The sequence below is a fragment of the Aulonocara stuartgranti genome (assembly GCF_965226115.1).
Source record: "Aulonocara stuartgranti genome assembly, chromosome: 23".
Lineage (NCBI taxonomy): Eukaryota > Metazoa > Chordata > Actinopteri > Cichliformes > Cichlidae > Aulonocara > Aulonocara stuartgranti.
Window position 1 is genome coordinate 30405083 of NC_138958.1, and position 12214 is coordinate 30417296.

The 12214-nt window shown below is 40.4% G+C and overlaps 1 protein-coding gene across 7 annotated transcripts in view; it reads left to right on the forward strand.

The window, feature by feature from the left end:
* ncam2 (neural cell adhesion molecule 2) overlaps positions 1-12214 on the forward strand; it is a 454622-nt gene that overhangs the window by 398490 nt on the left and 43918 nt on the right. For all 7 annotated transcript variants that reach the window (XM_082525243.1, XM_082525248.1, XM_082525245.1 and 4 more), the window contains 3 exons: positions 1428-1601; positions 7995-8114; positions 9220-9341. In XM_082525243.1, coding sequence (XP_082381369.1) covers positions 1428-1601; positions 7995-8114; positions 9220-9341 — 416 coding nt within the window. The remainder of the gene's footprint in view (positions 1-1427; positions 1602-7994; positions 8115-9219; positions 9342-12214) is intronic.

The following is a 12214-nucleotide window of genomic DNA, read 5'->3' on the forward strand; positions in this document are numbered from 1 at the left end:
GGTTCTGGCTCCGTTCCTCTTCACCATCTACACTGCAGACTTCTCCCACAACTCCACCCAGTGCTTCCTGCAGAAGTTCTCTGATGACTCTGCAATAGTCGGCCTCATCACTGATGGGGACGACAAGGAGTACACAGGACTGACCCAAGACTTTGTGGACTGGTGCCAGCTGAACTACCTCCACATCAACACCAGTAAAACCAAGGAGCTGGTGGTACACTTCCGCAGGCACAAACATCCTCCACTGAACATCAAAGGTATGGACATTGAGGCTGTGGACTGCTACAGGTACCTTGGTGTTCATCTGAACAACAAACTGGACTGGACTCATAATTCAGAAGCCCTCTACAGGAAAGGGCAGAGCAGGCTGTACCTGCTGATGAGACTCAGGTCGTTTGGAGTGGAGGGCCCACTCCTGAAGACCTTCTATGACTCTGTGGTGGCCTCAGCTATCTTTTACGGTGTGGTCTGCTGGGGTGGCAACATCTCTGCCGGGGACAGGAAGAGACTGAACAGGCTGATCAGAAGGGCCAGCTCTGTTCTAGGATGCCCTCTGGACCCAGTGGAGGTGGTGAGTGGCAGGAGAATGGTGGCTATGCTTTCATCCCTGTTGGACAACATCTCCCACCCCATGCAGGAAACTCTGACAGCACTGAGCAGCTTCTTCAGTGGCAGGCTGCGGCACCCACGGTGTGGGACGGAGAGATTTCGCAGGTTTTTCCTCCCCACTTCTGTCAGACTCCACAACAAAGACTCCAACTGATCAAACACACACATCCACACATGTGCAATAACACTAAGTGCAATACTCTTTATCTGACAAAGTTGTATTTTTACTCAGTTGTATTAAGCATTTGTATTCTATTTTTATCCTATTGTATATTTTATTCTATTTATTCTACTGTATATAGTATTTTATTTTATTCTATTCTGTACAGTTGTGTACAGTATTTTATTCTTATTGTATTCTAATTTTTGCTATATAACTTTTGCACTGTCCACTTCCTGCTGTGACAAAACAAATTTCCCACGTGTGGGACTAATAAAGGTTATCTTATCTTATCTTATCGTGTTTAGACCTATGTTTGTAGTTATAATTCCTCATCAAGTATTCGCTGATTTACTCCTAAATAATAGTTGCATGATGAATGATGTTGATGCATGACAACTGAAAAATTAAAGGTTATATCTGGTGCTTTCAGCCTTACTCAGTCTTTTCCTTTCTCTACACAGTCAGTGCATAAGGCAAAGGAAAAGGTTGTTTTGAATTCATTCCTAAGTTTGTGAAACAGGATTCTGTTTCTGACACCATGCAAGTGGATTAGACAAGGCTTATTTCATAGCAAAACAACACGATTGCAAAGGAAAACAACTACATGGAAATTGTCTGCTTGTTTGTGTCATGCCTTTATTTTTTGTGTTTCCAGTTGCGCCATCGAATCCATACTCAGTTCGTCTGTCAGCTGTCTCCCAGCGCCTAGCGACCGTAACATTTATGAAGCCAGACTCTCATGGAGGCGTTCCCATCAACTACTATCTGGTCCAGTACAAGGAGGTGGGCTCACAGGACTGGAGGGATGTCAAGTCACACAGTGTCCAGAGTAAGTGTAAACTTTATTTTTATCCACAGCTTTCGCTTCCCCCCCCCCTTTTTTTCATGCCAGTTACCTTCCCTAAAAATCGCTGTAATATACACTGACTGAGTGAAATGGGAGAAACATTTATCCGCTGTTAAGTTTGACCCAATTACATATTGTTATTGTGAAGTCTGCTAAAAGCCCTCTTCAACTCTTTTCCATACCCATTTTCATTTTATGGCTCAGGCAGGTTGAATTTTATCAGATCAATGAAAAAGCATGAATCTATTTACATTCTCAGCTTATTTTATGGAAATCTCAAGATTTTTTACCAGAATATACCAGCAAGTTGAAAACACTGTCAACAACTGATTCTTACTCATATTTTCACTATAAGCCTTCTGAGTTTTCTACAGTCTAATGATGTGTAAAATGCTTTCTTATTTTTCAGGTTTCATGTGTTTTTTGCGTTTTTCAGTTTTCTATAATGTCTTTATGGAATAAAAAATCCTGATTTGAAGGGGTTATCTGACTGCACTGAAGTCCATCATTAAGTAAACCCAATTCTTACTTAATTTACAACCTACGTAAAGACTTTCCTAAGAAATTTGTAGTCATAGTTGGTTGTTTCATGTCTTATTTGACAGACCTTTGATGATCATTTTGGCAATCACAGTTGTGTCTAGTATAGAACTGATTATGAAGGACATCTCCTATACAGCAGATTACTAACATGTTAGCATGCTGTTTTACCGTACTTTTCGGACCATAAGGCGCATGGGATTATCCGGTCGTTAAGTGATGACGTGACGAATCCTACTTCCGCGCTAGTGATGTGCGGATCGATCCTGAAATATCGATTCCTCCGATACCAATCATTTATGTTCTAGAATCGATTCTCACATTAAAATATCGATATTTTAGTAATTTAGAGTAAATTTGTAGTTTATCATTAACAGGAACACAGTGGAAAGAAACTATAACATTCGGATTGTCTACATTCAAAGGAACTACTTCCTCTTCCGCCTTTCATAGTCATGTGTGAAATACGGCTGTATAAATGTCTGGCCGACCCCTGGCGCGCACTCACAACAATGGCTGAGCGTAATTGTGCGGACGTATTTTACCTCCACAAACAGCTGAGACGTGGTTTGTAATACAGTGGGGCAAAAAAGTATTTAGTCAGCCACCGATTGTGCAAGTTCCCCCACTTAAAATGATGACAGAGGTCAGTAATTTGCACCAGAGGTACACTTCAACTGTGAGAGACAGAATGTGAAAAAAAAATCCATGAATTCACATGGTAGGATTTGTAAAGAATTTATTCGTAAATCACGGTGGAAAATAAGTATTTGGTCACCTCAAACAAGGAAAATCTCTGGCTCTCACAGACCTGTAACGTCTTCTGTAAGAAGCTTTTCTGTCCCCCACTCGTTACCTATATGAATGGCACCTGTTTGAACTCATCATCTGTATAAAAGACACCTGTCCACAGCCTCAAACAGTCAGACTCCAAACTCCGCCATGGCCAAGACCAAAGAGCTTTCGAAGGACACCAGGAAAAGTATTGTAGACCTGCACCAGACTGGGAAGAGTGAATCTACAATAGGCAAGCAGCTTGGTGTGAAAAAATCAACTGTGGGAGCAATCATCAGAAAATGGAAGACATACAAGACCACTGATAATCTCCCTCGATCTGGGGCTCCACGCAAGATCTCATCCCGTGGGGTCAAAATGATCATGAGAACGGTGAGCAAAGATCCCAGAACCACACGGGGGGACCTGGTGAATGACCTGCAGAGAGCTGGGACCAAAGTAACAAAGGTCACCATCAGTAACACACTACAACGGCAGGGAATCAAATCCCGCAGTGCCAGACGTGTTCCGCTGCTGAAGCCAGTGCATGTCCAGGCCCGTCTGAAGTTTGCCAGAGAGCACATGGATGATACAGCAGAGGATTGGGAGAATGTCATGTGGTCAGATGAAACCAAAGTAGGACTTTTTGGTATAAACTCAACTCGTCGTGTTTGGAGGAAGAAGAATACTGAGTTGCATCCCAAGAACACCATACCTACTGTGAAGCATGGGGGTGGAAACATCATGCTATGGGGCTGTTTTTCTGCCAAGGGGACAGGACGACTGATCCGTGTTAAGGACAGAATGAATGGGGCCATGTATCGTGAGATTTTGAGCCAAAGCCTCCTTCCATCAGTGAGAACTTTGAAGATGAAACGAGGCTGGGTCTTCCAACATGACAATGATCCAAAACACACCGCCCGGGCAACAAAGGAGTGGCTCCGTAAGAAGCATTTGAAAGTCCTGGAGTGGCCTAGCCAGTCTCCAGACCTCAACCCCATAGAAAATCTGTGGCGGGAGTTGAAAGTCCGTGTTGCTCGGCGACAGCCCCAAAACATCACTGCTCTCGAGAAGATCTGCATGGAGGAATGGGCCAAAATACCAGCTACTGTGTGTGCAAACCTGGTAAAGACCTATAGTAAACGTTTGACCTCTGTTATTGCCAACAAAGGTTATGTTACAAAGTATTGAGTTGTATTTTTGTTATTGACCAAATACTTATTTTCCACCCTGATTTACCAATAAATTCTTTACAAATCCTACCATGTGGATTCATGGATTTTTTTTTCACATTCTGTCTCTCACAGTTGAAGTGTACCTCTGGCGCAAATTACTGACCTCTGTCATCATTTTAGGTGGGGGAACTTGCACAATCGGTGGCTGACTAAATACTTTTTTGCCCCATTGTACATGTGGCAAAAAAGTGTTCCAAGAGTGAGGTGTTGTGGCCATACTAGGGAGACATTCAAAAGGGCTGTTTGAGGGGGGGGGGTACGGTACTTCTAAACGAAGTAACAGGAACCAGGAAGGTAGAATTGGATTTATATACCACCTTTCTAGTCTTCACACACTTTACACTAGAGGCCGGAGTTTATTTCTATGCAAGTGCTTTATGTCTAAATCCAACACCTACATGTATGTTTTGGAATTACTGTGTCAACGTCTCTCAAGTGCCATAGATGTAGAATAAATAGAGTGGCACGATATTCTCTCCCCTCAGAGAACCTGGGTTACAATGTAACCAATCAAGCTCAGGTTGAAGCTTCAAATCCAGACTTCACAAACAATTAAAGGACTCAGGGTCTTTTATATATAGTCAGTGAGTAAATATGAGGGATCCACACAACAGTTAAGTTATTCTCACTGTTTTAAAGATGAGTACATAAATATTAAATTATCTAAATAATACATTAAAAAACAGAAATGTAAATAATTTACTGTGAAAGCATTGTCAACTTAATCTAGTTGATAAACTAATCAATAAACTCAAATAATTAAATGACCTCCTCAAACTCGGTTGAATATAAAGAAAGCTGTTTCTTTTCTTTTCCCACATTAAATACATGAAAAACATTCACATAGATTATATACTATTGACCCTTAAGTAATTACTGCTATTTACCAGTTCCACTTTGATAAAGCACATGAACTTCAAGATAGAAATGTTCTATCTTCTATTCATAGTTTCAAACTTAGTTATCAGACTGTGAAGATTATGCTTCAACACACCAGATTATCCTATCTAGTTTAAATCAATATTTCTCTCTGTCTACCTCACATACACCAACTAACACCTCATGCAATACGGTCTCCAAGTTTCCACCGTATTGCATGAGCTGCCATGTGCTCCTTCAAAGCCTTGGCTCTGAGATGTTGTTGGGTCATGAAGAAACTCAAACACGTCATGGGGAGAGCGCCAGAATCTGTCTGAGCTGAAAGATCGCATTCCTCCTCTTCCTATGCTTTATGACTGCAAATTGATTTCTGAGCCTGTTGGTGAAAAGTACACCATGAGGTGAAGGATGGATGGATAGATGGATGGATGGAATATGAAAGCCAGAGGACGAATGGTCGGGTGATAAGCGGGCCTGACAAACCTGAAGGGCTTATCACTAATATCCCCTCATTTCAGAGTCAATTACAGTATGGAGATGCAGTGAGGTGAATACTAAATAGGAACTAGCACTTCAGCAGTGAACTTAAAAATACATACATCACATATAGGCACATATAAGCAGATAGTGTAGAAGAACAAAGGAACAATGCACAAGATTGTCAATTTAATATAGATAAATTTAGCTCTGTATGCAAAAGCAGAAATATTAAAGTGAGCCAGACTAATTACAAGCCACACCAAGTGTCGTCATATAATCATAGAAGCCATTTCAGATAACCTCAGCAAAAAATCCTTACACAATAAACCCTTCCATATAATGAGACGCCTGGCCTCGTTTCATTTGAATGCTTCTGCCCAAATTGAAATGTCCGCTTACAGCCTGGAATGAACCTAGCACGGCTGCAAATTGCAGAATTTGTTTTCAGTTCCAGGACTAAAGAACTGCAAAAGCACCTATTACCATTCAAGTATTTAATTTGTGCAGACTAACAAAAACAACAACTTTCACTCAAGCTCATTACACTACACACTCTCTCCCAGATTTTTTGAGTTGTGACGGTTATGTAAATGGGCTCAAGTGACTGTAGAATTTAAATAGGAATCTGTAATGTGGTCTGATAATGAGATTGCCTGTTTTCTTCAATATTAGATGTAATTTAAAGTACGAACGTGACGCACTGCACAATTCTCCGTGTTACTATCGTATTAATATTCTATCTGATATTTTACTGTGGTTTCATTAGAGTCAGAGGCACATGTACTCTTCCACTACACTGTTTGCTATGACTTTGTTGAAGGTGAGTTTCTAAATCTTCTTATGTTTTTCATTATTGATCATTTAGCAGAGTCAAGCGGTTGCTCCCTTGTATTTTAGAACCACAGTTAAAGCTTTTAGTCTTGGAACAAATGACCTAAGATAGATAGAAAATCTAACTTTCATTGCATGCATCTAGCTCTCTATATTTCACAGACTAAGCAATAATAATGCATTTAAGTCAATATAAAGAAAAAAACAAGTGCAATAGATTAATTTAAACGGTTGTAAGTATGGTGGTAGAAGTTTCATAATGTCGGGGTTTAATTCCTGGCTTTTCTAGTCTTCATGTCAAAGAGTCCTTGGGCAAGATGCTGAACCACACAGACACTTTAAAAGGCTTTCAAACGTGACTTTGCATGTAGTTTATAGCGTAAAAAGTTCTATGACTGTTCAGTGAGGCCAGAAAACTGCAGTATCAGTACTAGTCTAATTAATGCCCTTCTTAATGTAGATGCTTTTGGACTGCAGGAACTTTTTCATACTTCTATTAACTCTTTGAACGGTTGATTGCGCCCTCCTTTTTTCCTATGTCTGTGCTTCAGGATCTATTATCTACTGTACTTCATACAACTCAATCTTAAGGTCTCTTGTTTCAGCTAACCTTGAGAGACCTGAGTGTTACAGTGATTGGTCCAGCTGTAAATGTACAGTAAATTGTCAGAAGTATGAATTCATCAATGGCCACCACCATTAAAAAAAGTGCAAACAGCTATTATGTTGACCCTTCTAGAACAAAACAGAGAGAAATGAACCAGCAGTGAAGTCCAAACTGTATTGCGCCTACATGATATGTCAGAAATACAGTGTGATTGTAGCTCATCAGGGGGAAATATAAAAATCCTTGCACAAAATTCCCTTCAGCTTGCTACTCGGTATCCGCTACAGCGAAGCAATCTGGAGCGAAAATGAAGAGGTTGAAATAGGATTATGAGAAAATACGGGACAACAGCAAGAGCCCATGTTTCACTACCAACCACTGGCTGGCAATTACATTAGTTCAGAGTTCCTATTAATAGTGTCAGTGAAAACAACAACAATAACAAAAGATGAATGCCAGGTAGTTCTTGGTAGTGGGGAGGGAGTTATCATCAGTTACCTTCTCTACAGGAAGTCTCTAGAAGTGTTTGGGATTCATGTGCTCAAGAGTGTGTAATACCTTCCTTTAAAAGTCCACAATTTTTAAAAGTGTGCACCATTATTCGCATCATACCAACTATCTCTATTATAAAAGCCTGCTTTGCCAACCTGTAATTGTAGGCGTAACTGTCTAAACTAGTTAGTTTTAACAGGTCAATAAAGCATTGAACATATTTCAGTCAGACAAGTGAGATTTTGAATAATTTATTAGCAGCAGAATATAGCTATTAAAGTTTGGGATCTACACTTCCTGCAAATAAATTGGGGAAGTCATATAGGCACAGGAGCCTACAGGTGGATACTAGTTGGAGAGGTCTAAACAGCAGGCAGCAGGCTGCCATTTCCCCTTTTTTCCTTGTCTTCCAATGACACTGGAAACCCTCTGAAAAATAACCAGCTCCCTTTCTTAATGACTTGCTTTGCTATCTGCATGATGGATGGTCACCACTTGCTTCCAGGTGACACGATGTCTGTTCCTGTGTCTCTGCAGCCACAGTTGTGCTGACAGGACTGGAGCCCAACACAACATACGAGGTTCGAGTGGCAGCTGTCAACGGAAAGGGCCAGGGCGACTTCAGCCACACGGAAACCTTCCAGACCTTACCCATCCGTAAGTCCGCTTACTTATTCAAATCTGAATCAGTGACGTATGCATATGTGGTCAAAAGTTTACATCCACTGGTCATGGGCATGAGTGGTCAAATTTCCAGCAAGAATTACACCAGAGACTTGTTGATGGCTACAAAAAGCATCTTGTTGAAGTACAACTTGCTAGAAAATTCCCCCAAAAAACAAACGTGTAAAGCACACCCAGTTAGTAAGTTATTAAAGATGTATGCTGTACAATCACTCTACCCTGGAAAAAGAACACTTCAAAGAGGTCATTAAAAGTCCAAATATACCATGACATTCATGCCCATGAGGAGTATATGTACATTTCTGACCACAACGTATGGAATGAAATAATATATTATTAATATATAATAGTTTGATAGCAGTTATACTGGGTTAATTGTTAGCTACTGGCATATATCAGCTGTTAGGATTAGAAAATACAGATGAAATAAAACATCTGTGGAAACTATAGATCATAATAAAGCCACGTGACTGGAATGCAAACATTCTTCAGGAATCTATTCAAGGCACCAGCACCTTAGTGAAATGAAGCCTATTTGCAATCCTCTGCAGCCTTGCCATGTTTCTATCAGAGACGGCTTCCTGCTCCTGTTTCTCTGATATGAATTCACATTATTTGGGCTTGGAAATAGATCCTGTCAAATTTGTGTCTTGATGTAAAACTGCTGCATTAAAAATTATGCACTGCAGGGGTTTACGGTAAGCATTTTATTTATTCTAGCAATCTGGCACGGCGGGATTGCAGTAAATCCAGGCAAGGCCACAGGAAAAGTGTTTCCATCCTTAATAATATACAGCAGTGCAGCTTCCGAGAATGAATGTTAGAAAGAAGACCCAATTAGCAAAATACAGTGAATAATAAAAACCTGGAGTCAACATTAATTATAGCCAGGCAATGGGAGTTACCTTGTAATATGAATTTAATTCAGCTTTAAACCTTCTTTCTCCTTGTACTGCATCCTTATCTCATATGTCACGTTGCCACCTGCCCCCCTCCTTGGGAATGCACATTCCAACACACACATACTCACACAAAGACATTGTTTTACATCTCAGCCTCTGCCTCATGTCTTCCTCAGGAGAGCCGAGTCCGCCAGCAGTCCACGGGCAGAGGGACATGGGCAGGGCCTACAGGCTGGGGCTGGTCAAGCAGGACGACGGAGGGATGCCCATTGTGGAGTATATAGTCAAGTACAAGACTGTGAGTGATTTATTACAGTTAAACACAGCTGCTGCCTTCAAGTTTCTCATGACAGCCCCACTATATCGAGCCTATATAAGTGGCAAGTCCAGTTTGATACATTAATACCTTCATTAATGTATCCCTGCTCCGGTCACTCCCATCCACATTTAATGCACAAGGTAAATAAACGCAGGCACATTTAACACAGGTAGAAGGTTCACATTTTGTACTTGTTTTGTAAAAAAAAAAAAAAGGAAAAATCTTTCTTAACCTTTTTTTTGAGAAAGGATGACTGAAATGCTGCTGCAATTTTAAACCTTCATTTACTGGCCTCCATTTGTATTTCTGTATCATTAATCAGCTGGAAGCACAAAGTTTAAATTGTAGTAGGCTGCTTTTAAGGGTGTTTTTCATGTCATGTCAATGCATTTGAAAGTTTTAGTGAGTCATTTCACTGCCTTTTTGTCCTCGTTGTGAAATGGTCACATTAAATCAACGGCACTACTCATTTGTCACTCGTCCATTTTTCCATCCTTAGGTCAGCAGTTTACCTCCCAATTGCTACCTTTCCAGGTAGCAAATTACACATGCTTGTTGCTTTTTGGAGAGAAACCTGAAAGGACACAGTGAAAACTGAAATACAAAGAAAGTACCATTTTATGCCCGCTTAGTGAATTACAGTAGTGCAAAAACTCTTGAGCCACCTCATTTTGCTAGGAAAATGGGGGAAAAGAGTGAAAGGATGTACTGAAATGTGCAAATATATATGGAAATACAGTATATAAGGCAAAAACAGCATTTGTACAATTCTAATGAGCTTGGAAGTGAATATTTGGTGTGACCACCTTTACTCTTCAGCACAGTCTGAACTCTCTTAGGCAGCTTTCTTGTCATTTCTTCAGGAAAGTAGTCTTCAGGAATAGTTTTCCAGGCTTCTTGAAGGACATTCAAAGCTCTTCTTTGGATGTTTCTGCCTTTTGTTCTGTTCTCTGTCAACATGATCCCACACTGCTTCAATAATCTTGAGGTCTGGGCTCTGGGGAGGTCAATCCATGACTGATAGGATTCCACTGTTTGTTTTTCTATGAATGTTATGAATGTTCTAAGATTGAAAAGAAAAGCGACTGGACTTCTTTAAGTTTTTCAAAACTGGATTATAGATGGCAAACAGTTGGTGCTGTAGACCACCCCTCTGTTCAAAGATGGTCGTTCACAGTGAACATAGATGGCTTCTTTTACTCCTCTTTGAAACCATCTGTCTTCTCCGTCCAAAATGTGAACATTGGTATCCTCGAAAGAATGACCTTTGTCCTTTAGATGCCTACGTACAGCTGAGTCTTGTCCTGTCGAGGTGGCCCTCCTATGTTGTGCCATGCATTTATGAAGTGGCTGTTTGGTTTCTCCGATGTAAATGTAAATGTAAAATCATTCCTGGCTGTTGATTTTCGACATGATTTTCAGATACTGTTCATCTTTTTTTTTTAACAACACCATGTTGAGATATGACAAGTTTTCAGCTAATAGCTCGTTGGGATCACTTTGTTGTTGCAAAATACTATTTCATGCCTGTCTCACACTGTGTAGTCTTTGGCATTTTCATAGATTCATCTAAAGAAATGGGAACAAATAATGTGTTTTTGTGGCAGGCTGCTAGTAACAAACTGACAACTTAGTTATTTTCTTTTTACTACGTTGTCTGTTATGTGTAGACACTAGTTCATCCTTTGAGTTGGGGGCCTTTTTATGCTTCAGAGTCCAGTAACTTTAATCTGATTTGGCATAGAGAACCTGTAGTGATTGGTAACACTGTTTTCTGCTGCTACACTTTTTAAGTAGATTTCACTTGTTCAATCAATGTATTTTTGTTGTCACTGAGGCTTTTTTAACAATAAACCCATCACAGTTGGCAGATTTTAGAAACTATTTTCAAAATCAAGAAAAATGAGAGCAACAAATTCAGCAGAAGTCAGTGTTTTCTAATAGTTCCAAGTATGTCTTTTTTTTTTGACAGTCATTAGATGGCACACGATACTGGGAATGCCTTTTCCCTCCACTGGAGTGTGTGTGACTCTCTAGTTTGACATGTTGTGACTGAGTTTACTAGATGATGCTTCTTGAGTATCTTTTTTTCAGCCCCTGTTTCACTCACTTGTTCTAAATGGGGGTACACACGTGAGCAAGTAGTTGATATTGTGTGTGTGTGTGTGTGTGTGTGTGTGTGTGTGTGTGTGTGTGTGTGTGTGTGTGTGTGTGTGTTAAAATGCAAAAAGCAGCTTAAACTCACAAGATAAGAGGAGCGACTGAGTTGAGGCCAGGAAGCAGAATAGATGGCACTCGCACAAAAACTCTCCACAGGACTAAGTGGATTTAGGCTGGTCCAAATCTCCTATCTCCCCAGTGCTAATGTGTCCAAGCAGGCATTTCTCTGTCTCATTGAGAAAGCGGCAGAGATTTAAAATAATAAAACCATGCTGCTGAAAAGAGGGTCAGGGAGTCTCAATGAGGCTTTTGGAGGCCGAAAAGGATGCCAGTGAAGATGTTTCACACCCCACTAATCTAATGCCCCTGTCTGGCGTCAGGAACACACAAACTGCTTCACTGTGGATGGAACAGAGAGCCTGAAAGCAGACAGCATTTCAGTAGGGATCGCTTTAGGCAGAAGATTCTTATTTTTATCTGCGGGCATTTATAATTGGAGGTATTGACTCTATTCTGCTACCTCACTGACATCAGACATGACATTGCTGACCCTCATGAAGATTCACCCTGAAAATGTGTGTTTTTGAGTCAACATAAAAGAGATCTTTGCTGATATTTTAAGTATCATCATTTCTTGATTGGAGCCAGACTTTGTTTGTTGTTGTGTTTTGATAAATCCAAACTTGAAATTT